This window comes from Bombina bombina, chromosome 4, assembly GCF_027579735.1.
Source record: "Bombina bombina isolate aBomBom1 chromosome 4, aBomBom1.pri, whole genome shotgun sequence".
Taxonomy (NCBI): Eukaryota; Metazoa; Chordata; class Amphibia; order Anura; family Bombinatoridae; genus Bombina; species Bombina bombina.
In genome coordinates this window covers 1,164,665,007-1,164,690,748 of record NC_069502.1, presented here as the reverse complement: position 1 = coordinate 1,164,690,748, position 25,742 = coordinate 1,164,665,007, and the positions used below count along the sequence as shown (strand labels likewise).

Below are 25,742 nucleotides of genomic sequence, written 5' to 3'. Positions count from 1 at the left end.
TTCAGACCAATCTTGGATTTAAAGATCCTAAACAAATTCCTAAGAGTTCCATCGTTCAAAATGGAAACTATTCGGACAATCCTACCCATGATCCAAAAGGGTCAGTACATGACCACAGTGGATTTAAAGGATGCTTACCTTCACATACCGATTCACAAAGATCATTACCGGTATCTAAGGTTTGCCTTCCTAGACAGGCATTACCAGTTTGTAGCTCTTCCATTCGGATTGGCTACGGCTCCAAGAATCTTTTCAAAGGTTCTGGGTGCTCTTCTGGCGGTACTAAGACCGCGAGGAATTTCGGTAGCTCCGTACCTAGACGACATTCTGATACAAGCTTCAAGCTTTCAAACTGCCAAGTCTCATACAGAGTTAGTACTGGCATTTCTAAGGTCGCATGGGTGGAAGGTGAACGAGAAGAAGAGTTCTCTCTTTCCACTCACAAGAGTTCCCTTCTTGGGGACTCTTATAGATTCTGTAGAAATGAAGATCTACCTGACAGAAGACAGGTTAACAAAGCTTCAAAATGCTTGCCGTGTCCTTCATTCCATTCAACACCCGTCAGTGGCTCAATGCATGGAGGTGATCGGCTTAATGGTAGCGGCAATGGACATAGTACCCTTTGCACGCCTACATCTCAGACCGCTGCAATTGTGCATGCTAAGTCAGTGGAATGGGGATTACTCAGATTTGTCCCCTACTCTGAATCTGGATCAAGAGACCAGAAATTCTCTTCTATGGTGGCTTTCTCGGCCACATCTGTCCAGGGGGATGCCATTCAGCAGGCCAGATTGGACAATTGTAACAACAGACGCCAGCCTACTAGGTTGGGGCGCTGTCTGGAATTCTCTGAAGGCTCAGGGATCATGGACTCAGGAGGAGAGTCTCCTGCCAATAAACATTCTGGAATTGAGAGCAGTTCTCAATGCCCTTCTGACTTGGCCCCAGTTAACAACTCGGGGGTTCATCAGGTTTCAGTCGGACAACATCACGACTGTAGCTTACATCAACCATCAAGGAGGGACAAGAAGCTCCCTAGCGATGATGGAAGTATCAAAGATAATTCGCTGGGCAGAGTCTCACTCTTGCCACCTATCAGCAATCCACATCCCGGGAGTGGAGAACTGGGAGGCGGATTTCCTAAGTCGTCAGACTTTTCATCCGGGGGAGTGGGAACTTCATCCGGAGGTTTTTGCCCAAATACTTCGACGTTGGGGCAAACCAGAGATAGATCTCATGGCGTCTCGACAGAACGCCAAGCTTCCTTGTTACGGGTCCAGATCCAGGGATCCGGGAGCGGTCCTGGTAGATGCTTTGACTGCACCTTGGACTTTCGGGATGGCTTATGTGTTTCCACCCTTCCCGATGCTTCCTCGATTGATTGCCAGAATCAAACAGGAGAGAGCATCAGTGATTCTAATAGCGCCTGCGTGGCCACGCAGGACCTGGTATGCAGATCTAGTGGACATGTCATCCTGTCCACCTTGGTCTCTGCCTCTGAGACAGGACCTTCTGACCCAGGGTCCCTTCAAACATCAAAATTTAATTTCTCTGAAGCTGACTGCCTGGAAATTGAACGCTTGATTTTATCAAAACGTGGATTTTCTGAGTCAGTAATTGATACCTTAATACAGGCTAGGAAGCCTGTTACCAGAAAGATTTACCATAAAATATGGCGTAAATACTTATATTGGTGCGAATCCAAAAGTTACTCATGGAGTAAGGTTAGGATTCCTAGGATATTGTCTTTTCTACAAGAAGGTTTAGAAAAGGGTTTATCCGCTAGTTCCTTAAAGGGACAGATCTCAGCTCTGTCCATTCTTTTACACAAACGTCTGTCAGAAGTTCCAGACGTTCAGGCTTTTTGTCAGGCTTTGGCCAGGATTAAGCCTGTGTTTAAAACTGTTGCTCCACCATGGAGTTTAAACTTAGTTCTTAATGTTTTACAGGGTGTTCCGTTTGAACCCCTTCATTCCATTGATATCAAATTGTTATCTTGGAAAGTTCTGTTTTTAATGGCTATTTCTTCGGCTCGAAGAGTCTCTGAGTTATCTGCCTTACATTGTGATTCTCCTTATCTGATTTTTCACTCAGACAAGGTAGTTCTGCGTACTAAACCTGGGTTCTTACCTAAGGTGGTCACTAACAGGAATATCAATCAAGAGATTGTTTTTCCATCCTTGTGTCCTAATCCTTCTTCAAAGAAGGAACGTCTTCTACACAATCTAGATGTAGTCCGTGCCCTGAAATTTTATTTACAGGCAACTAAAGATTTTCGACAAACGTCTTCCCTGTTTGTCGTTTATTCTGGTCAGAGGAGAGGTCAAAAAGCTTCTTCTACCTCTCTCTCTTTTTGGCTTCGTAGCATAATACGTTTAGCTTATGAGACTGCTGGACAGCAGCCTCCTGAAAGAATTACAGCTCATTCTACTAGAGCTGTGGCTTCCACTTGGGCCTTTAAGAATGAGGCCTCTGTTGAACAGATTTGCAAGGCTGCAACTTGGTCTTCTCTTCATACTTTTTCCAAATTTTACAAATTTGACACTTTTGCTTCTTCGGAGGCTGTTTTTGGGAGAAAGGTTCTTCAGGCAGTGGTTCCTTCCGTATAGAGATCCTGCCTGTCCCTCCCGTCATCCGTGTACTTTAGCTTTGGTATTGGTATCCCAGAAGTAATGATGACCCGTGGACTGACCACACTTAACAGGAGAAAACATAATTTATGCTTACCTGATAAATTCCTTTCTCCTGTAGTGTGGTCAGTCCATGGCCCGCCCTGTTTTTTATGGCAGGTCTAAATTTTTAAATTATACTCCAGTCACCACTGCACCCTTTAGCTTCTCCTTTCTCGTTGGTTCTCGGTCGAATGACTGGGTGTGACGTAGAGGGGAGGAGCTATATAGCAGCTCTGCTGGGTGATCCTCTTGCACTTCCTGTTGGGGAGGAGTTAATATCCCAGAAGTAATGATGACCCGTGGACTGACCACACTACAGGAGAAAGGAATTTATCAGGTAAGCATAAATTATGTTTTTTCTAGGGAATGGAATTTGACTCAGAAAATACTGTTAATACTGAAGTAATGTATGAGCCTTAACTGCAGTAAAAGCGACTGGTAGCAGGCTTATTAATAACACTTCATAACTTTTAAAATGTATGTTCAAAACGTTTACTGGCATGTTAATCGTTTTTTGTGAGGTACTTGGTGATAAGACTTATTGGGGCATGATTTTTACCACATGGCTAACTTTTGTTTCTGCATAGAAACAGTTAACTGAGCTTCCCCACTGTTGTAATATGAGTGTGAGGGGCCTATTTTTTGCGCAGTAAAAATTCAGTCACAATCTTCCTACTTCATCCTCCATGATCCAGGACGTCTCTAGAGAGCTCAGGGGTCTTCAAAATTAATTTTGAGGGAGGTAATCAGTCACAGCAGACCTGTGACAGTGTGTTTTGACTGTGAGAAAAACGTTAATTATTAAATTGTTATCCGTTTTTGGGTATTAAGGGGTTAATCATCCATTTGCTGGTGGGTGCAATCCTTTGCTAACTTAATACATTTACTGTGAAAATTTGGTTGCTATAACTAATTTGGTTCATTGTTATTTCAACTGTGACAGCTTTTTGTGCTTCTTAAAGGCACAGTAGCATTTTTTATATTGCTTGTAAATTTATTTGAAAAGTATTTTCCAAGCTTGCTAGTCTCATTGCTAGTCTGTTTAAACATGTCTGACACAGATGAATCTGTTTGTTCACTATGTATGAAGGCCAATGTGGAGCCCCATAGAAAGATGTGTACTAAATGCATTGATGTAACTTTAAATAAAAGTCAGTCTTTACATGTAAAGAAATTATCACCAGACAACGAGGGGGAAGTTATGCCGACTAACTCTCCTCACGTGTCAGTACCTTCGCCTCCCGCTCAGGAGGTGCGTGATTTTGTGGCGCCAAGTACATCAGGGAGGCCCTTACAAATCACTTTGCAAGACATGGCTACTGTTATGACAGAAGTATTATCTAAATTGCCAGAATTAAGAGGCAAGCGTGATAGCTCTGGGTTAAGGACAGAGCGCGCTGATGATGTGAGAGCCATGTCCGATACTGCGTCACAATTTGCAGAACATGAAGACGGAGAGCTTCATTCTGTGGGTGACGGATCTGATCCAGGGAGACTGGATTCAGAGATTTCTAATTTTAAATTTAAGCTTGAGAACCTCCGCATATTGCTAGGGGAGGTATTAGCGGCTCTGAATGATTGTAACACGGTTGCAATTCCAGAAAAATTATGTAGGTTGGATAGATACTATGCGGTACCGGTGTGTACTGACGTGTTTCCTATACCTAAAAGGCTTACAGAGATTATTAGCAAGGAGTGGGATAGACCCAGTGTGCCTTTTTCCCCTCCTCCCATATTTAGGAAAATGTTTCCTATAGACGCCACCACACGAGACTTATGGCAGACGGTCCCTAAGGTGGAGGGAGCAGTTTCTACTTTAGCTAAGCGTACCACTATCCCGGTGGAGGATAGTTGTGCTTTTTTAGATCCAATGGATAAAAAATTAGAAGGTTACCTTAAGAAAATGTTTGTTCAACAAGGTTATATCTTACAGCCCCTTGCATACATTGCGCCTGTCACTGCTGCGGCGGCATTCTGGTTTGAGTCTCTGGAAGAGGCCATTCGCACAGCTCCATTGGATGAAATTATGAACAAGCTTAAAGCACTTAAGCTAGCTAACGCATTTGTTTCTGATGCCGTCGTACATTTAACCAAACTTACGGCTAAGAACTCCGGATTCGCCATCCAAGCGCGCAGAGCGTTATGGCTTAAATCCTGGTCAGCTGACGTGACTTCTAAATCTAAATTGCTTAATATTCCTTTCAAAGGGCAGACCTTATTCGGGCCAGCTTGAAAGAAATTATCGCTGACATTACGGGAGGTAAGGGCCATGCTCTGCCTCAGGACAGGGCCAAATCAAAGGCCAAACAGTCTAATTTTCGTGCCTTTCGTAACCTCAAGGCAGGAGCAGCATCAACTTCCTCCGCTCCAAAACAGGAAGGAGCTGTTGCTCGTTACAGACAGGGCTGGAAAACTAACCAGTCCTGGAACAAGGGCAAACAGGCCAGAAAACCTGCTGCTGCCCCTAAGACAGCATGAAGAGAGGGCCCCCTATCCGGAAACGGATCTAGTGGGGGGCAGACTTTCTCTCTTCGCCCAGGCTTGGGCAAGAGATGTCCAGGATCCCTGGGCGTTGGAGATCATATCTCAGGGATATCTTCTGGACTTCAAAGCTTCTCCTCCACAAGGGAGATTTCATCTTTCAAGGTTATCAGCAAACCAAATAAAGAAAGAGGCGTTTCTACGCTGTGTACAAGACCTCTTACTAATGGGGGTGATCCACCCAGTTCCGCGGACGGAACACGGGCAAGGATTCTATTCAAATCTGTTTGTGGTTCCCAAGAAAGAGGGAACCTTCCGACCAATCTTGGACTTAAAAATCCTAAACAAATTCCTAAGAGTTCCATCATTCAAAATGGAAACTATTCGAACCATACTACCCATGATCCAAGAGGGTCAGTACATGACCACAGTGGACTTAAAGGATGCCTACCTTCACATACCGATTCACAAGGATCATTATCGGTACCTAAGATTTGCCTTCCTAGACAGGCATTACCAGTTTGTAGCTCTTCCCTTCGGGTTATCTACGGTCTCCAAGAATCTTTACAAAGGTTCTGGGCTCACTTCTGGCGGTACTAAGACCGCGAGGCATAGCGGTGGCTCCGTACCTAGACGACATTCTGATACAAGCGTCAAGTTTTCAAACTGCCAAGTCTCATACAGAGATAGTTCTGGCATTTCTGAGGTCGCATGGGTGGAAGGTGAACGTGGAAAAGAGTTCTCTATTACCACTCACAAGGGTTCCCTTCCTAGGGACTCTTATAGATTCTGTAGAGATGAAAATTTACCTGACGGAGGCCAGATTATCAAAACTTCTAAATGCTTGCCGTGCCCTTCATTCCATTCCACACCCGTCAGTAGCTCAGTGCATGGAAGTAATCGGCTTAATGGTAGCGGCAATGGACATAGTACCATTTGCACACCTGCATCTCAGACCGCTGCAATTGTGCATGCTAAGTCAGTGGAATGGAGATTACTCAGATTTGTCCCCTCTACTAAATCTGGATCAAGAGACCAGAGATTCTCTTCTATGGTGGCTTTCTCGGCCCCACCTGTCCAAGGGGATGACCTTTCGCAGGCCAGATTGGACGATTGTAACAACAGACGCCAGCCTTCTAGGTTGGGGCGCAGTCTGGAATTCCCTGAAGGCTCAGGGATCATGGACTCAGGAGGAGAAACTCCTCCCAATAAATATTCTGGAGTTAAGAGCAATATTCAATGCTCTTCTAGCTTGGCCTCAGTTAGCAACTCTGAGGTTCATCAGATTTCAGTCGGACAACATCACGACTGTGGCTTACATCAATCATCAAGGGAGAACCAGGAGTTCCCTAGCGATGTTGGAAGTCTCAAAGATAATTCGCTGGGCAGAGTCTCACTCTTGCCACCTGTCAGCGATCTACATCCCAGGCGTGGAGAACTGGGAGGCGGATTTTCTAAGTCGCCAGACTTTTCATCCGGGGGAGTGGGAACTTCATCCGGAGGTCTTCGCTCAACTGATTCATCGTTGGGGCAAACCAGATCTGGATCTCATGGCGTCTTGCCAGAACGCCAAGCTTCCTTGTTACGGATCCAGGTCCAGAGACCCGGGAGCGGTGCTGATAGATGCTCTGACAGCCCCTTGGGTCTTCAACATGGCTTATGTGTTTCCACCATTTCCGATGCTTCCTCGACTGATTGCCAAGATCAAACAGGAGAGAGCATCGGTGATTCTGATAGCGCCTGCGTGGCCACGCAGGACCTGGTATGCAGACCTAGTGGACATGTCGTCCTGTCCACCATCGTCTCTGCCTCTGAGGCAGGACCTTCTAATTCAGGGTCCTTTCAACCATCCAAATCTAATTTCTCTGAGGCTGACTGCATGGAGATTGAACGCTTGATTCTATCAAAGCGTGGCTTCTCGGAGTCGGTTATTGATACCTTAATACAGGCTAGGAAACCTGTTACCAGAAGAATTTACCATAAGATATGGCGTAAATATTTATATTGGTGCGAATCCAAGAGTTACTCATGGAGTAAGGTTAGGATTCCTAGGATATTGCCTTTTCTACAAGAGGGTTTAGAAAAGGGCTTATCCGCTAGTTCGTTAAAGGGACAGATTTCTGCTCTGTCTATTCTTCTACACAAGCGTCTGGCAGAAGTTCCAGACGTTCAGGCTTTTTGTCAGGCTTTGGCTAGGATTAAGCCTGTGTTTAAGACTGTTGCTCCGCCGTGGAGCTTTATCTTCGTTCTTAACGTTCTGCAAGGCGTTCCATTTGAACCCCTTCATTCCATTGATATCAAGCTGTTATCTTGGAAAGTTCTGTTTTTGATGGCTATTTCCTCGGCTCGAAGAGTCTCTGAGTTATCTGCCTTACATTGTGATTCTCCTTATCTGATTTTTCATTCAGACAAGGTAGTTCTGCGTACTAAACCTGGGTTCTTACCTAAGGTAGTTTCTAACAGGAATATCAATCAAGAGATTGTTGTTCCATCATTGTGTCCTAACCCTTCTTCAAAGAAGGAACGACTTTTGCATAATCTGGACGTAGTCCGTGCCCTGAAGTTCTATTTGCAGGCAACTAAAGATTTTCGTCAAACTTCTTCCCTGTTTGTCGTTTACTCTGGACAGAGGAGAGGTCAAAAGGCTTCGGCTACCTCTCTCTCCTTTTGGTTTCGTAGCATAATACGTTTAGCCTATGAGACTGCTGGACAGCAGCCTCCTGAAAGAATTACAGCTCATTCTACTAGGGCTGTGGCTTCCACCTGGGCCTTTAAAAATGAGGCCTCTGTTGAACAGATTTGCAATGCTGCAACTTGGTCTTCACTTCACACTTTTTCAAAATTTTACAAATTTGACACTTTTGCTTCTTCGGAGGCTGTTTTTGGGAAAAAGGTACTTCAGGCAGTGGTTCCCTCCGTTTAAAGTTCCTGCCTTGTCCCTCCCTTCATCCGTGTACTTTGGCTTTGGTATTGGTATCCCATAGGTAATGGATGACCCGTGGACTGACTACACTTAACAAGAGAAAACATAATTTATGCTTACCTGATACATTTATTCCTCTTGTAGTGTATTCAGTCCACGGCCCGCCCTGTCTTTTAAGGCAGATCTAAATTTTAATTAAACTCCAGTCACCACTGCACCCTATGGTTTCTCCTTTCTCGTCTTGTTTCGGTTGAATGACTGGATGTGACATGTGAGGGGGGGAGCTGTGTGGCGGCTCTGCTTGGGTGGTCCTCTTGCGGCTTCCTGTTGGGGAGGAGATATAATCCCATAGGTAATGGATGACCCGTGGACTGACTACACTACAAGAGAAATAAATTTATCAGGTAAGCATAAATTATGTTTTTTGGCAAGTCTATCTCTGTTTCCTTAAACCTTAGCCTCCTTAGGGTAGGCGCCTGGGTCCATTTTCTCTTATGTTAATAACTTTATTATAGTAGCGGTGAGGTCCGGTCGGCAGATTAGGGGTTAATAAGTGTAGGTAGTTGGCGGCGACGTTGGGGGGGCAGATTAGGGTTTAATAAATATAATATAGGGGTCGGCGGTGTTAGGGGCAGCAGATTAGGGGTTCTTAGGGATAACGTAGGTTGCGGCGGTGTACGGAGCGGCAGATTAGGGGTTAATAATAATATGCAGGGGTCAGCGATAGCGGGGGCGGCAGATTAGGGGTTAATAAGTGTAAGGTTAGGGGTGTTTAGACTCGGGGTACATGTTAGGGTGTTAGGTGCAGACGTAGGAAGTGTTTCCCCATAGGAAACAATGGGGCTGCGTTAGGAGCTGAACGCTGCTTTTTTGCAGGTGTTAGGTTTTTTTTCAGCTCAAACAGCCCCATTGTTTCCTATGGGGGAATCGTGCACGAGCACGTTTTTGAAGCTGGCCGCGTCCGTAAGCACCGCTGGTATTGAGAGTTGCAGTGGCGGTAAATTATGCTATACGCTCCCTTTTTGGAGCCTAACGCAGCCCTTCTGTGAACTCTAAATACCAGCGTTATTTATGTCTTCTTTACATTTGCAGTCATTCAGCTGTGTCTGATGTCACATGACATATTAGCAAACAACATTATTTGTTCACATGGTTTGGTAAAACTCCAGAGTCAATTAATTAAAGTATATTTATCATTGCTATTCTGTATATTTGTGCCTAACAATGCGCACACAAATAAAATGAGGCAAGTTCGACTGTAAAATACTCCTACTCTGTTCCCGTTCTCCTTGGCACATAGGTGCTCCAAAGAAGGGTTAATTAGTTTTAGTCGTAATCCCTATAGTACGCCTAGTTACAAATTTATCATTTATTCTCTTATTGCGGACTGACAGTTCTCCTGCAAGTTCCTGCATTAAAGTTCCCCATAACTACTGTGGAGAACAGCTTTAGAAATCTATTCTCTACCAGTTGTAGAAGCAATGTTAGAAAAAAATAACAAAGCACAATAATAATGTACATTGGAGCCCCAAAAAATATATATATTGGAACTCAAAATAATATATAAAATGGCGCAAACATAATATTTAAAAAGAAGCACAAAATTAGAAGCTCTAAATAATGAAAACGGATCTATTTTCTTCCATGACAGTTTGTTGAAGAGGGGCGTTAACAAAGCTACTAGTGGGGCTGTATAAATATTGCTATTGGTTCATATACCACTACCATGGTAAATAGTTGCTTATTTTCATTGATAAATAAGGTGCAGATACTAATCCTACTGGAAACATTTATCTTTACATCTCCTCAGCTCGCCTATGGAAAAGTGCAACCCCCCCATTTTTTTTTAAAACAAAAACATCTCTAAAGGCAAGCTGAGTAGAACCCATAAAAGAATTATCCAGATAATTCTCTTTTGTGCTTGAGAAAGCTTTCTCTTTAAAGTGAATGTAAGCTTAACGCAACTGCCCCACGGTATTCGATAGACTTTGAAAAATGAGCCTAGGTTTAATTCATCACATTTTTATATTTCTGTATTTTCTCAAATTTTTACCTTTTTTAGCGCTCCGACGATAAGCGCAACTATCCCACCCGCTATTTTGTCTAATTGATTGACAGATGATGATTCTTAAAGGGACAGTAAACCATAAAAAAAATGTTATATAATTCTGCACATAGTGCAGAATTATATAACATTATAATAGCGCAAACATTGTAAAACCACATTTCCCCTTTGAATTTAAAAAATAACTGCTGTTTTACAGACCCGCTCTCTGTGATCTTCTGAGCGGGTCTGTTTTTTTCTAACAGCGCATCGGGCCAGCTGTATAGTCACAGCCCGGCCCGACCGCGCCATAGCACTAAGTGCAGCTCACTCCTGCTGTCTGACAGGATTAGTTCTTTTCAGAATCGTCATCTGTCAATCAATTAGACAAAATGGCCGGCGGGATAGTTGCGCTTATCGTCGGATTGCTAAAAAAAGCAAAGTCTATCAAATGCCGTGTGGCAGTTGCGTTAAGCTTACATTCACTTTAAATCATACACAAGCATGCCTGAAGCGCAAGTTAACTAGCTGCGGTCTTAAGACTGCTGCTAGTTAAATCATCCTGGTCAAGATCTACTGGGATGATTGACAAGCCCTATTCTGACTCAATAGGTTGTACAAGAGCAGGAGGCGTGGCTGCACAAGCAATTGCTTGTGCAATAATAACGTCCGGAGTTTGATAAATGGGAGCCTATTTATGATTAAACAGACAATGAAATGCTAATTTACGCTATCTTTTGCATTCGTTTTTTTCTTCACTATGCAAATAGCCGTGCAGACAACAGATGACCTCATTTGAAAAAGTAGGTTTATATATTTTTAAAACACATAAAATATTTTGGTCTTTGAAATAGCCTAAATATTTCATAAAAAATTGTTTATTATTTTAACTTCTTCGAGTTCCCACGGGAATCTGTGTAAACATCTCTAATGGTGAATTCATCTTAGTGCACTTGCTGGAAGATACCAAATGCAATATCTCAATATATCAATATCTAAACAGATGTAAGATTTCTCTTTATTTGCTGCTAATTTGCGCAGCACATATGCTAATACATTTTCTGTGTGCCAGCCGTGTAATCATTTCTGCAGCTATAAATCCAGCAAACGTCTTTTTATGGGAACTTAGTCCCTGCATTATTTTTCACAGAATTTCCATATTTGGGCAAAGTTTGTATCCCCTGTCCTCCTTAGGAATATTTAGGAATAAGACAGCAGGGGCACTAAATATTTGTTTTGCATTTTAGGTGACCGTTTAACTGTCACATGCCAACACTACATACAAAGTGATGTTTTGTAACCCTTTAAAGCATATTTTTTTAGTTGGAAGAATTTCATGATATGAGTATGAGCTGCATATAGTGAGATAAAGAAGATGTTGTACAGCGATCTGCTGTTTAAATAGTCTTACAATGATATCACCACCCAAAAATAAACAGGTCATTAATAAAGCTATTTTACTGTGTTCCTAGAAGCTTCCTATTAACCCTTTCCCAGGATCTGTGCATAGATGTTATGAGAACAAGATGACAAGCTATGTAAAAAGATTATGTAGCTGAAACCCTTTTTTTTGCAAAAGATTTCAGAACCCTTTGGCAATCAAGGAGGTATTAAATATGGTTGTTTTTTTATTTTCTGTGTACTTAAGGTGTGGTGCCTGTGACATATCTTATTGATTGCTGTCCATGCTATAGTATGAAATAGAACTAGAGAACTTCCTACCATGTCCTGCTCACATAACCAGAAGTAGGGCATCTGCTGTTATTGGCATCAGCTAAAATTGTCCTGTCATCTATCTATTCTCTTTTTATGTTTATTCTGTTTATTAATGTTCCAGAGAACAATGAACAATTCAAGCAAACACAGATACACAAACAATATCTATATTTATGTATAGCTAGTGTCCAGTATCTCATATCCTGAGAGGACATTACAATTATGTTTTATCTTCTATGATAACCTGCATTGTTTTCCAGATTCACACACATTTTGCAAACTGTAGTTTTTCTTAAACATTGACAATATCTGATTTAAGTTCATGAAATGAGTACAGCTGACGTGTTGACTTAGTGTGAGCTAATTCATACAGCCGTTCTATTTCATGTAATATTCCCTCTAAAGGCTAATATTAATAACTTATCCCTAAAGTATGGCACCATCTGTTTAAAGGACTTTATTTATTATTATTATTATTAACAGGTATTTGTAGCGCGCCAACACATCCTGCAGTGCTAGTCACAGTTATCACAGTTTGTGACTTTTATTTTGTTCTGTTATTGCCTTGTCATATTGTACACGCTTATGTGGGGGTTTTAAAGCTAAATTTCTGCATGGCAGCCCCATTACTAGAGGGAGACGGAGAATAACCTCAATACTAAACTCATTAAATGTATTTAGTGTTTAATGTTCCTTTACCTATGTATTTAACCCATTTGCATGGGTTAAACGCATAGTTGTATGCAAGCAACAGTGCAATAATACAATGCTCTTTCTGTTTGCCCTTTATGTCCCTTTAATGACAGACTGTTTCAGTGATTGGTGTTGCAGGGGTATTACCTACTCACTTCATCCCTCAGCATAGTTGGGGTTATCAGACATGTCATGTTCACTGCAACCCCTGTAACATAATCCCTGTCAGCAAATTGTCACCACAACTGAATTCTTTTAATGGCTGAGCTCTATAAGCCCCACCCCTTTCCATCACAAGCTTGTCAAGCTCCACCCCTTATAAACACAAGACCCACATCATTTCATGGGGATATAGTTTAAATCTTCTACCACCTGTTCTTACCTTTATTTACTTAAATACACCCCCTTTACCTCTCTCCTTCCTCTGCACTTGACATGTAAAAAAAGGCATTAACTTGTATATTCATGGACTTGAGCACCTTTGAGGTTAGGGGAGTTGCATTAATGAATGAGAGAGCATATTATCCCACAGCATCCCCCGTAGTGCCACCTCTGAATGATATAATACATTTGAAATTAAAACTTGCCTTCCATAAGAATTTCCTACATGCTAGTACAGATACTAAAATACTTTTTAAAGTAAAGTTTACCTAATGGCCAGGGCACCGGAGGAAAAAATAGTAAGTTCTGATATAGCCAACCTATTTTGTATTTGTACTCTGTACTTTTGTTTTTTTATTGTTTCTTTATTTGATTTTGAACATACTATTTAATATTCTGAATATCTACATTTTCAGTTTTTTTGAATCACAGTTTTTTGTTTTACTTTAGAGATGGGATTTGTTTGTTCAAATGGAGCACAAAATATTGCTTACTAATTACAAGTTAGGTGCAATGCGAACGCGACATCGCATTCGCATTGCATGTAAGCTTTGCATTAAACTCAAATAACATAAATTACTGTATTTACAGTAAACTAATGGTAAACTCTCAACTTTATAAAAACAGATCCCGGAATGTTAGTAATATTTTAGATGGAGTTTAATTTATCAGGAGTAATTAATATGTGATATTACCTACTTTTTAATTTAGAAACTAAATTCAAATTAAACTACCGTTTTTAATTGTTGTCCAATCAGCGCTCTCCCCTTTAGACGCCGTTTGTTGTAGCTAGAGCTCTGTTGGAGAACAATTCAAACCGTTAGCTCATAGAAAAATTGGAGGTTTGGGGTAGATCGCTGGGTATTTGAATTTGATAGCGTATCCTCATTACAACTGATGAATTCAACTCCATCTAAAATATCACTAGCATTGAGGGGAGAGTTTACCATCACTTTAATAACAAAAAAAATGAAACTATGCAGTATGTATTTTTTATATGACATCATTTTTCTGTAAAGATGTTGCGTGTCTAACTCTACCCAAAGAGCCAAGTCTAATTTGACAGAGATAATTTTCAAGTAGTTTGTTAGCACTGAGTGCAGAGTTTTGCAAAATATTGCTTAAATGCTTTCAAAGCAGTTATTTTGTATGCAGATGTTTTTGCTGTTCAGTTGCTGATGTTATACTATGCATGCATAATGCATGAATGTCCCTTTAAGCACTGTATTGTAAATGTATACAACATAAACATTTTAACGACATTTAAAACTGTCATTATATTGGCAATATTTTCAGGGTTTGGCATTTCCAGAGCAGGTCAAAAGTACAACCTGTGAAATCTTCAAGTGTGTTTAAAGGGCCACGATACCCAAATGTTGAAACACTTGAAAGTGATGCAGCATAGTTGTAATAAGCTGACTAGAAAATATCACCTGAACATCTCTATGTAAAAAAGTATGATATTTTACCTCAAAATGCCCTAAGTATTCACATCCATTTTAAAGGACGTTAAGCAGCAAACATGAATGCCTGTCCCAGAACCTGCAAGGGAGCATGCCTCATGCACACTCATGTTATTTCCCTTTTCAGTTTAAGGAAGTTTACTATGAAATCTCATGAGAGTTAAGTGAAATTTCATGAGATCACAGTAAAAGAGTTCATGACCTCAGCACTGCTGATGCTGATTGGCTGCTGTTTATTTCTTCCTTTCTTTATTTATTTTTTCTTTTCTTTTTTACCTGCAGCGGGGCAGTAATTGAAAGATATCTTTTTACACAGCATTTACTCTGGGTAGCTGAGGAAGCTGTGCGGTAAAATATCTTCCTTTTTTACATAGAGATGTTCAGGGGATATTTTCCTGTCAGCTTTTTACAGTTATACTGCATCACTTTCAAATGCTTTAACATATGAGTATTATGTCCCTTTAACTAGCCCTGAACGATTAGGTAGCCAGGCACTCGGGGAAGGCAAACTGCAGCATAATAGGTATGCTAGATGCACTCCAGTCCCTCTGGGGAAGTGAAACATAACACTTTTTAGGGGTTAATTACAGAAGTGCAGGTAAAATACATAATGAATGTGTATTGCATTTTTTAATAAACATAATTCAGCAATTTTGCTAGTAATTATTTTTTTATGTTTCTTTAATATCTTTTTTGTATAATAGTTTTGTTAGGAGCTCACACGCTGGCTTTAAGTTTTAACTTATTTTCTTTTAGGGTGAGCGATGAAAAAGATGCTCGGGGTTATCTGCAAGCATTGGCGTCCAAAATGACAGAAGAATTGGAGACCCTGCGTAACTCCAGCCTGGGTGCTAGGGGCACGGTGAGAATTCTCAGATCCTCAGTCTAAACTCTTAAATGGCACATTGGGTTTTTTTACCTTCCAATTTGCAGGACTTAAAAAGAAGTATAAACTGCTGTACACAAGAACCCTCCTCCTACGGTAAATAGGAAACAGAAAGTCCTCTTGGTATGTCTTCTCCCACATTACCTGGGTATTACCAGAAACATATACAGGGAGCACAAACATATCCCCACAGTAGCTGCTAACGTCCTGAGACAGATTTGTTTACAACCAACTATAAAATACACAAGGAGCAATTATAAGGATATATGAGTTAGACTTCATTTTACTCTACTTATATAGTTGAGGTCTTCAGTTTTAGGTTAAGGTGTCTGAAATCTACAGGTGATGCTAGTTTAGATTTAGTAATCATCCTAGGTAACATCTCCTATGAATCAGTGACTGTCAGCTGCCCAGAACTTTAATATTATGTGATCCTTATAAAATAACAATGTGTGATCCTCAGGAGAACTTCTCTGTACTTTATCCTTCTTTGAGCTTTTTTAAGTAAATAATCAATACAAGAAGTTACCCAAAACGTGTTAGGACCTAGAACCATTATATTCATGTGTACATCAAGGCTGAGGTTGACTTTTTTCTGTCTTGTGTTTAACTAAAATATTCCCTAATGAATTCCCACTGATAATGTCTCATTTTCTTTCTTCCTTCACATTTAGTAAAGGACCATTAAATTCAGCAGAATTTCATAATCAATAAATGCATAATTAAAACAATATGTGCATATTCAAATTAGTAAAAAAAAAATTCTGACAAATTTCAATATTTTCTTCAATTTCACTCCCCCCTTTATCATGTGACATCCATCAGCGAATCACAGACTCATATATTTATAAACTGTGAACTCTTGCATATGCTCAGAAATTAAGCAAAGAAAAACAAACAAAAAACTGCACATTTTGATAGTGGAAGTAAATTAGAAAGAGTTTACTTTTTTACTTAGTGTCCCATTAACACTATACAGCATTTTTGTTTCTTTTTAGATCTAGAGTAGCAAGGGTCAGATGGCTTTAACCCGGCTATCTCTAACTGTTGCTAACATAAGAGATATTTTATTATAATTATTCTAAAAACCTATAACAATTCAGTTGCCTGCCTGCCTGGCCGCCTCTTCACAGTTGCCATCTTTATATGCAGGACATGCCTTGGAAGATGCGCCGCTTTGCGAAGCTGGATATGTCTGCCCGACTGGAACTGCAATCAGCCCTGGATGCCGAGATCAGAGCCAAACAAACCATACAGGAGGAGCTAAACAAAGCCAAGGCCGCTATAATAGCTACCGAATGGTATGTCTGGGTGTGTGTCTGCAGTGGGCTCCCGACCTTATCACTTCTTTCCTGATCTCTATATCAGTATAATTTATGATATCATTACATTTGTTGTGCAGTTATCATGTGCTATTCTATGTATTCATTGCTGAAATAACATTTATGTAATGCATGTACTGTAAAAGACATCACATGACCTTGCCTGCCTTACTGAGAGTGACATCCGTCAGTTAGCTCGTCTCCTTCCAAAATGACACACTATTCACATCTAAGCTGTTTGCTTTAGTGGCGCATACTAGGAGCAGTTGCTTTATTTCTACACAGTTATAGTTTGATTACTAACAATAGTCTGATAATTTGATTATTAAGTTTTACTATAGCTGATTACTGAACAGCTTTCTCTTGCAAGGTGTATCTAGTCCACGGATTCATCCTTTACTTGTGGGATATTCTCATTCCCTACAGGAAGTGGCAAAGAGAGCACACAGCAGAGCTGGCCATATAGCTCCCCCTCTAGCTCCACCCCCCAGTCATTCTCTTTGCCGGCTCTAAGCACTAGGGTCTCTCTACGGGAGGGTAAAGTGAATGTGGTGTTAGAATTGTAGTTTTATATCTTCAATCAAAAGTTTGTTATTTTTAAATGGTACCGGTTTGTACTATTTACTCTCTGGCAGAAAAAAGATGAAGAATTCTGCTGAGAGAAAGATGATTTTAGCATGTTGTAACTAAAATCCACTGCTGTTCCTACACAGGACTGAGGAGTACCAGAAAACTTCAGTTGGGGGGAACAGTTTGCAGGCTTGACTGCAATGAGGTATGTTCAGTCATTTATTTCTAGACAAGACTGAGATAATGCTAGAAGACTGACAAGATCCCCATGTGGGGAGGGTAAGCTATGTTCTGAGACTTAGTAAAGAATTGAATGCTTACATGACAGGGCTAATTATGCTGGTTGACACTAATTCAGGGCAATCAATTATTTGGTTTAAGAAATACTTGTTGGAGACACTTTTTAAGCACTTTGGAGTGTTTTCTGGGGTTAATATCCACATGGCAAAAATTTAGTCACTTAGAAGTGATTTTTGTAGGCCTCACAACTCCGGAGTTGAGTGGGAGGGGCCTAGTTTTGTGCCTCAGATACGCAGTTAGAATTGAAAGACAAGTTCATGCTGCTTCACATGGAGGGTCCTGCTATTGATTGAGGGCCTAAAAGAAGTTTTTTTCCCCCAAATCTGATCCCTAAGGGCAGGTAGGTCCACAGCAGTGCTGTGGCAAGGTGCTGTAGTTATTTAACCGGTTGTTGGCTTTAGGCTGCTCCGGTTTGGGCATTAAGGGGTTAATCGTTCTGCAACTTGTGGTGCAATCATATTAAGGCCTTAGGTACATACTGTGAAAATTTCAAAAGGATTGCTGCATTTTTCACTGTTTTGTAAAATTGTGTGCTCTTTTTATCTCTTAAAGGCACAGTAACGTTTTTTTTTTCAAATTGTGTTTTTTATTTGATTAAAGTGTTTTCCAAGCCTGCTTGCGTATGCTACTAGTCTGTTAAACATGTCTGACACTAAGGAAAATCCTTGTTCAATGTGTTTAGAAGCCATGGTGGAACCCCCTCTCAGAATGTGTCCCAATTGCACTAATATGTCTATACACTTTAAAGATCATATTGTTGCACTTAAAAGTGTGGCCCTAGATGATTCTCAGACTGAAGGTAATGAGGATAGTCCGTCTACCTCTCCCCATGTGTCACAACCAGTTACGCCCGCTCAAGCGATGCCTAGTACCTCTAGTGCGTCTGCCACTATTACATTGCAACAACTAGCGGCAGTCATGGATAATTCCCTTGCGGCCTTTCTATCTAAACTGCCAGTTTTCCCTGCAAAGCGCGATAGCTCTGTTTTAAGAACAGATTATGAGCAGTCTGAAGCTTTGGTAGCCTTATCTGATGCGCCCTCACAACGCTCTGAAGTGGGGGCGAGGGATTTGATGTCTGAGGGAGAAATTTCCGACTCAGGAAAGGTTTCTCATCAGGCAGAGTCAGATACATTGGCGTTTAAATTCAAATTTGAACACCTCCGCGTATTGCTCAGGGAGGTATTAGCTACTCTGGATGATTGTGACCCTATGGTGGTCCCAGAGAAATTGTGTAAAATGGACAAGTACCTAGAGGTTCCTGTATACACTGATGCTTTTCCGGTCCCTAAGAGGGTTGCGGATATCGTTACTAGGGAGTGGGATAGACCAGGTGTCCCTTTTGTCCGTCCCCCCCCCCTATTTTTAAGAAAATGTTCCCCATAACTGACCCCATGCGGGACTCGTGGCAAACGGTCCCTAAGGTAGAGGGGGCTGTTTCTACACTTGCTAAACGCACAACCATACCAATTGAAGACAGTTGTGCTTTTAAAGACCCTATGAATAAAAATTTAGAGGGTCTACTTAAGAAAATTTTTGTTCAACAAGGTTTTCTTCTCCAACCTATTGCCTGCATTATTCCTGTAACTACTGCAGCTGCTTTCTGGTTTAAGGCGCTGGAGGACTCGCTCCAGACGGAGACCTCATACGATTAAATTATGGATAGAATTAAGGCTCTAAAGCTGGCTAATTCTTTTATCACAGATGCCGCTTTGCAATTAGCTAAGTTAGCGGCAAAAAATTCAGGTTTCGCCATTATGGCGCGCAGAGCGCTTTGGCTCAAGTCCTGGTCGGCCGATGTGTCGTCAAAATCCAAATTATTAAATATCCCTTTCAAAGGAAAGACCCTCTTCGGGCCAGAATTGAAAGAGATTATTTCAGAAATCACCGGGGGAAAGGGCCATGCTCTCCCTCAGGACAAGCCCTTTAAGGCTAAAAACAAGGCTAATTTTCGTTCCTTTCGTAATTTCAGGAACGGTCCCGCTTCAGTCTCTACGGCTGCAAAGCAAGAGGGTACTGCTTCACAGCCCAAGGCAACTTGGAAACCTTACCAGGGCTGGAACAAGGGTAAACAGTCCAAAAAGCCTGCAGCTGCTAACAAGACAGCATGAAGGGGTAGCCCCCGATCCGGGACCGGATCTAGTAGGGGGCAGACTCTCTCTCTTCGCTCAGGCCTGGGCAAGAGATGTTCACGATCCCTGGGCATTAGAGATTGTTTCCCAGGGATTTCTTCTAGAATTCAAGGACTCCCCTCCAAGAGGAAGGTTCCACATTTCGCGTCTGTCTTCAGACCAGACAAAGAAAGAGGCGTTCTTACGCTGTGTAGAAGATCTACTTACAATGGGAGTGATATACCCAGTTCCAATGGCAGAACAAGGACTGGGTTTTTACTCAAACCTGTTTGTGGTTCCCAAAAAAGAAGGAACTTTCAGGCCAATCCTGGATCTAAAAATTCTAAACAGATTTCTCAGTGTTCCATCATTCAAGATGGAAACCGTTCGGACAATCTTACCTATGATCCAGGAAGGTCAATATATGACTACCGTGGATCTAAAGGATGCGTACCTGCACATTCCTATCCACAAAGATCATCATCAGTTTCTCAGGTTCGCTTTTCTAGACAAGCATTACCAGTTTGTGGCTCTTCCATTCGGGTTAGCCACTGCTCCCAGAATTTTCACAAAGGTACTAGGGTCCCTTCTGGCGGTTCTTAGACCGCGGGGCATAGCAGTGGCGCCTTATTTGGACGACATCTTAATTCAGGCGCCGTCTTTTCAAAGAGCCAAGTCTCACACAAAGATTTTATTGGCCTTTCTGAGGTCTCACGGGTGGAAGGTGAACGTAAAAAAAGAGTTCCCTATCCCCTCTCACAAGGGTTCCCTTCCTAGGAACTAAAACTTTTAACTACTTGCCGAGTTCTTCATTCCATTCCTCGGCCATCTGTAGATCAGTGCATGGAGGCAATCGGATTAATGGTAGCAGCAATGGACATAGTCCCTTTTGCTCGGATACATCTCAGACCACTGCAACTATGCATGCTCAAACAGTGGAATGGGGATTATGCAGATTTGTCTCCTCAAATACAGCTGGACCAGGGGACCAGAGATTCTCTGGTGGTTGTCTCAGGATCACCTGTCTCAGGGAATATGTTTCCGCAGACCAGAGTGTAACGACCAACGCCAGTCTGTTAGGCTGGGGTGCAGTCTGGGACTCCCTGAAAGCTCAGGGTTTATGGTCTCGGGAAGAATCTCTTCTCCCGATAAACATTCTGGAACTGAGGGCGATATTCAACGCGCTTCAGGCATGGCCTCAACTAGCTGCGGCCAAATTCATCAGATTTCAGTCGGACAACATCACGACTGTAGCTTACATCAATCATCAGGGGGGAACGAAGAGTTCCCTAGCGATGAAGGAAGTAACCAAAATAATCAGGTGGGCGGTGGATCACTCCTGCCATCTCTCAGTAATTCACATCCCAGGAATAGACAACTGGGAGGCGGATTTTCTGAGTCGTCAGACTTTTCACCCGGGGGAGTGGGAACTCCACCCGGAGGTATTTGCCCAGCTGACTCAGCTATGGGGCACTCCAGAGTTGGATCTGATGGCGTCCCGTCAGAAGACCAAGCTTCCTCTCTACGGATCCAGGTCCCGGGACCCCAAGGCGGCATTGATAGATGCTCTAGCAGCGCCTTGGTCCTTCAATCTGGCTTATGTTTTCCCACCGTTTCCTCTTCTCCCTCGTCTGGTCGCCAGAATCAAGCAGGAGAAGGCTTCGTTGATTTTGATAGCGCCTGCGTGGCCACGCAGGACTTGGTATGCAGACCTAGTGGACATGTCATCTGTCCCACCATGGACACTGCCAATGAGGCAGGATCTTCTAATACAGGGTCCGTTCAAGCATCCAAATCTAGTTTCTCTACGTCTGACTGCTTGGAGATTGAACGCTTAATTCTGTCAAAGCGTGGTTTCTCTGAGTCAGTTATAGATACTCTGATTCAGGCTAGAAAGCCTGTCACCAGGAAAATCTACCATAGGATATGGCGGAAATATCTTTGTTGGTGTGAATCCAAGGGTTGCTCATGGAGTAAGATTAGGATTCCCAGGATATTATCCTTTCTCCAAGAAGGATTGGAGAAAGGATTTTCAGCTAGTTCCTTAAAAGGACAGATATCTGCTCTGTCTATCCTTTTACACAAGTGTCTGGCAGAGGTACCAGACGTTCAAGCGTTTGCACAGGCTTTAGTCAGAATCAAGCCTGTCTATAAACCTGTGGCTCCGCCATGGAGTCTAAATCTAGTTCTTTCAGTTCTTCAAGGGGTTCCGTTTGAACCTTTACATTCCATAGATATTAAGTTGTTATCTCGAAAAGTTTTGTTTTTGGTAGCTATCTCTTCTGCTCGAAGAGTCTCAGAATTATCTGCCTTACAGTGTGATTTACCTTACCTGGTGTTCCACGCAGATAAGGTAGTTTTGCATACTAAACCTGGTTTTCTTCCTAAAGTGGTTTCTAACAAGAATATTAACCAGGAAATAGTTGTTCCTTCTCTGTGTCCTAATCCTTCTTCGAAGAAGGAACGTCTGTTGCACAATCTTGATGTAGTTCGTGCTCTAAAGTTCTATTTGCAAGCAACTAAGGATTTCAGACAAACATCTTCCTTGTTTGTTATCTATTCCGGTAAAAGGAGAGGTCAGAAAGCGACTGCTACCTCTCTTTCCTTTTGGCTGAAAAGCATCATCCGTTTGGCCTATGAGACTGCTGGCCAGCAGCCTCCTGAAACTATTGCTGCTCATTCTACCAGAGCAGTGGCTTCCACATGGGCTTTTAAAAACGAGGCTTCTGTTGAACAGATTTGTAAGGCAGCGACTTGGTCTTCACTGCATACTTTTTCAAAATTTTACAAATTTGATACTTTTGCTTCTTCGGAGGCTATTTTTGGGAGAAAGGTTTTGCAATCAGTGGTGCCTTCCGTTTAAGGTACCTGCCTTGTTCCCTCACTTCATCCGTGTCCTAAAGCTTTGGTATTGGTATCCCACAAGTAAAGGATGAATCCGTGGACTGGATACACCTTGCAAGAGAAAACAGAATTTATGCTTACCTGATAATTTATCAGGTAAGCATAAATTCTGTTTTTTCTTATATTTTTGTAGTAACACATACTTGAAATTTGGGAGAAGCCTTCCCGTAAATGTTTGTTCTTCTGCTTTGTTCAGAGCCTCTCATATGAACTTCAGTTTGTTTCCTGTCGTCTTTAAAGGGACAGTCAACACTAAAATTGTTATTGTTTAAAAAGATAGATAACGCCTTTACTATCCATTCCCCAGCTTTGCCCAACCAACATTATATTTATGTACTTTATCACTTTAAAACCTCTACATTTTTGCCTGTTTCTAAGCCACTATAGACAGCCTCTTAATCACATCCTTTTTTTATTAGCTTTTCACAGCAGGAGACTGCTAGTTCATGTGGGCCGTATTGATAACATTGTTCTCACGCCTGTGGGTTCTGCACAACACAGCTAAAATGCAAGTCAATAGATAATAAATAAAAAGTCATGTAATCAGGAGGCTGTCAGAAGATGCAAGGTAATCACAGAGGTTAAAAGTATATCAAAGGGCCATAATACCCAAATGTTTAAACACTTGAAAGTGATGCAGTATAGCTGTAAAAAGCTGACTAGAAAATATCACCTGAACATCTCTATGTAAAAAAGAAAGATATTTTACCTCAAAAGTTCCTCAGTAGCCACATCCCATTGTAAAGGACTTCTAAGCAGCAAATCAGTATGTCTGTCCCGGGACAGCCGAAGGGTTGAGCCTCGAGCACTCTTATCTTATTTCCCTATTCAGTGTAAGGAAGTTTACAATGAAATCTCATGAGAGTTAAGTCAAATCTCATGAGATCACAGTAAAAGAGTTCATGACCTCAGCACTGCTGATGCTTATTGGCTGCTGTTCATTTCTTCATTTTTTATTTTTTTTTACCTGCAGCTGGGCAGCAGCTGAATATAACTTTTTACACAGAACTTACTCTGCTGAGGTGAGGAGATTGTGTGGTAAAATATCTTCCTTTTTACATAGAGATGCTCAGGTAATATTTTCCTGTCAGCTTTTTACAGTTATACTGCATCAGTTTCATGTGATTTAGCACATGAGTATTATGTCCCTTTAATATAACAGTGTTGGTTATGCAAAACTGAGGAATGGGTAATAAAGGGATTATCTATGTTTTTAAACAATAACATCTTATGTGTTTTCTGTCCCTTTATGTCCTTTCAAAGGATAAGTTCTGCTTTGGTCTTAACCTGGTATTTGTTATAAAGGATTTTACACAAGGGCAAAAGTTCTTTTTCTTCCTTAAGGTAATGTAAACAAACCCAAATGGGATTTCACTCTTCTTTTCAAAGGAAACATTTGGGTGCCGCATGCAAGTCTTCTTGGAATTCTAAAACCAGTTGTTCATAAAAAATGGTCTCAGGCCAAGCTTAAAGAGATACGGAACCCACATTTTTTTTCTTTCATGATGCAGATAGAGCATGCAATTTTAAACATTTTTTTAATTTTCTTATATCAGATTGTCTTTGTTCCTTTAGTATCTTTTGTCAAAAAAAGCTCAGGAGCATGCACGTGTCTGGCGCACTATATGGCAGAAGTTATGTAATAATGTTACCCATTTGCAAGCGCACTAGATGGCAGCCTATTCCTGTCATGTAGCGCTCCAGATGCCTACCTAGGTATCTCTTCAACAAAGAATATCATGGGAACGAAGCAAATTTGATAATAGAAGGAAATTTGAAACTTATTAAAGGGACAGTCTACACTAAAATTGTTATTGTTTAAAAAGATAGATAACGCCATTACTACCCATCCCCCAGCTTTCCGCAACCAACATTGTTATATTAATACACTTTATAACAATTAAACCTCTAAATTCCTGCCTGTTTCTAAGCCTCTACAGACAGCCTCTTATCGCATGCTTTTATATTTGCTTTTCACAGCAGAAGACTGCTAGTTCATGCGAACCATATAGATAACATTGTGCTCATGCCCGTAGCTTGTGGCAGTCACTGCACTAATTGGCTAAAATGCAAATCAATAGATAATAAATAAAACGTTGTGATCAGGGGGCAGTCAGCAGAGGCTTGGATACAAGGTAAGGTAATCACAGAGGTAAAAAGTATATTAATATAACTGCGTTGGTTATGCAAAACTGGGGAATGTGTAATAAAGGGATTATCTATCTGTTAAAACATTTGGTGTAGACTGTCCCTTTAACTTTGTATGCTCTGTCTGAATCGCAAAATATTTTTGGGTGATTTCATATCCCTATGGTTCTGCCTTCCTCAGGGAATCTTTTCCATTTTGATTTTCTTTCAGAGAATATGGCCCTTAAGTTTGTCAGACCTTTGATTAAAGGATATTTTTTACAAGGCAAACTTTATAAAATGAATATGAAAGTTATAATTAAACTTTAATTATTCAGATAGTGCTTTCAAATTTAGTGATTTGAAGGCGGCCGTTCATGGCGTTCGGCTATTTTCAGAACCGGATTTCTCCAACATAGGTGTGTCCGGTCCACGGCGTCATCCTTACTTGTGGGATATTCTCTTCCCCAACAGGAAATGGCAAAGAGCCCAGCAAAGCTGGTCACATGATCCCTCCTAGGCTCCGCCTACCCCAGTCATTCTCTTTGCCGTTGTACAGGCAACATCTCCACGGAGATGGCTTAGAGTTTTTTAGTGTTTAACTGTAGTTTTTCATTATTCAATCAAGAGTTTGTTATTTTCAAATAGTGCTGGTACGTACTATTTACTCAGAAACAGAAAAGAGATGAAGAATTCTGTTTGTATGAGGAAAATGATTTTAGCAACCGTAACTAAAATCCATGGCTGTTCCACACAGGACTGTTGAGAGCAATTAACTTCAGTTGGGGGAACAGTTTGCAGTCTCTTGCTGCTTGAGGTATGACACATTCTAACAAGACGATGTAATGCTGGAAGCTGTCATTTTCCCTATGGGATCCGGTAAGCCATGTTTATTACGATTGTAAATAAGGGCTTCACAAGGGCTTATTTAAACTGTAGACTTTTTTTGGGCTAAAATCGATTGATATTAACACATATTTAGCCTTGAGGAATCATTTATTCTGGGTATTTTGATATGATTATATCGGCAGGCACTGTTTTAGACACTTTATTCTTTAGGGGCTTTCCCTAATCATAGTCAGAGCCTCATTTTCGCGCCGGTATGGCGCACTTGTTTTTGAGGACAGCATGGCATGCAGCTGCATGTGT

The 25,742-nt window shown here is 41.3% G+C and overlaps 1 protein-coding gene across 1 annotated transcript in view; it reads left to right on the top strand.

Annotated features, from left to right (window-relative positions):
• CDC42BPA (CDC42 binding protein kinase alpha) overlaps window positions 1-25,742 on the top strand; it is a 643,466-nt gene that overhangs the window by 492,660 nt on the left and 125,064 nt on the right. Inside the window, exons 18-19 of the mRNA XM_053712628.1 lie at window positions 15,130-15,235; window positions 16,412-16,560. Coding sequence (XP_053568603.1) covers window positions 15,130-15,235; window positions 16,412-16,560 — 255 coding nt within the window. The remainder of the gene's footprint in view (window positions 1-15,129; window positions 15,236-16,411; window positions 16,561-25,742) is intronic.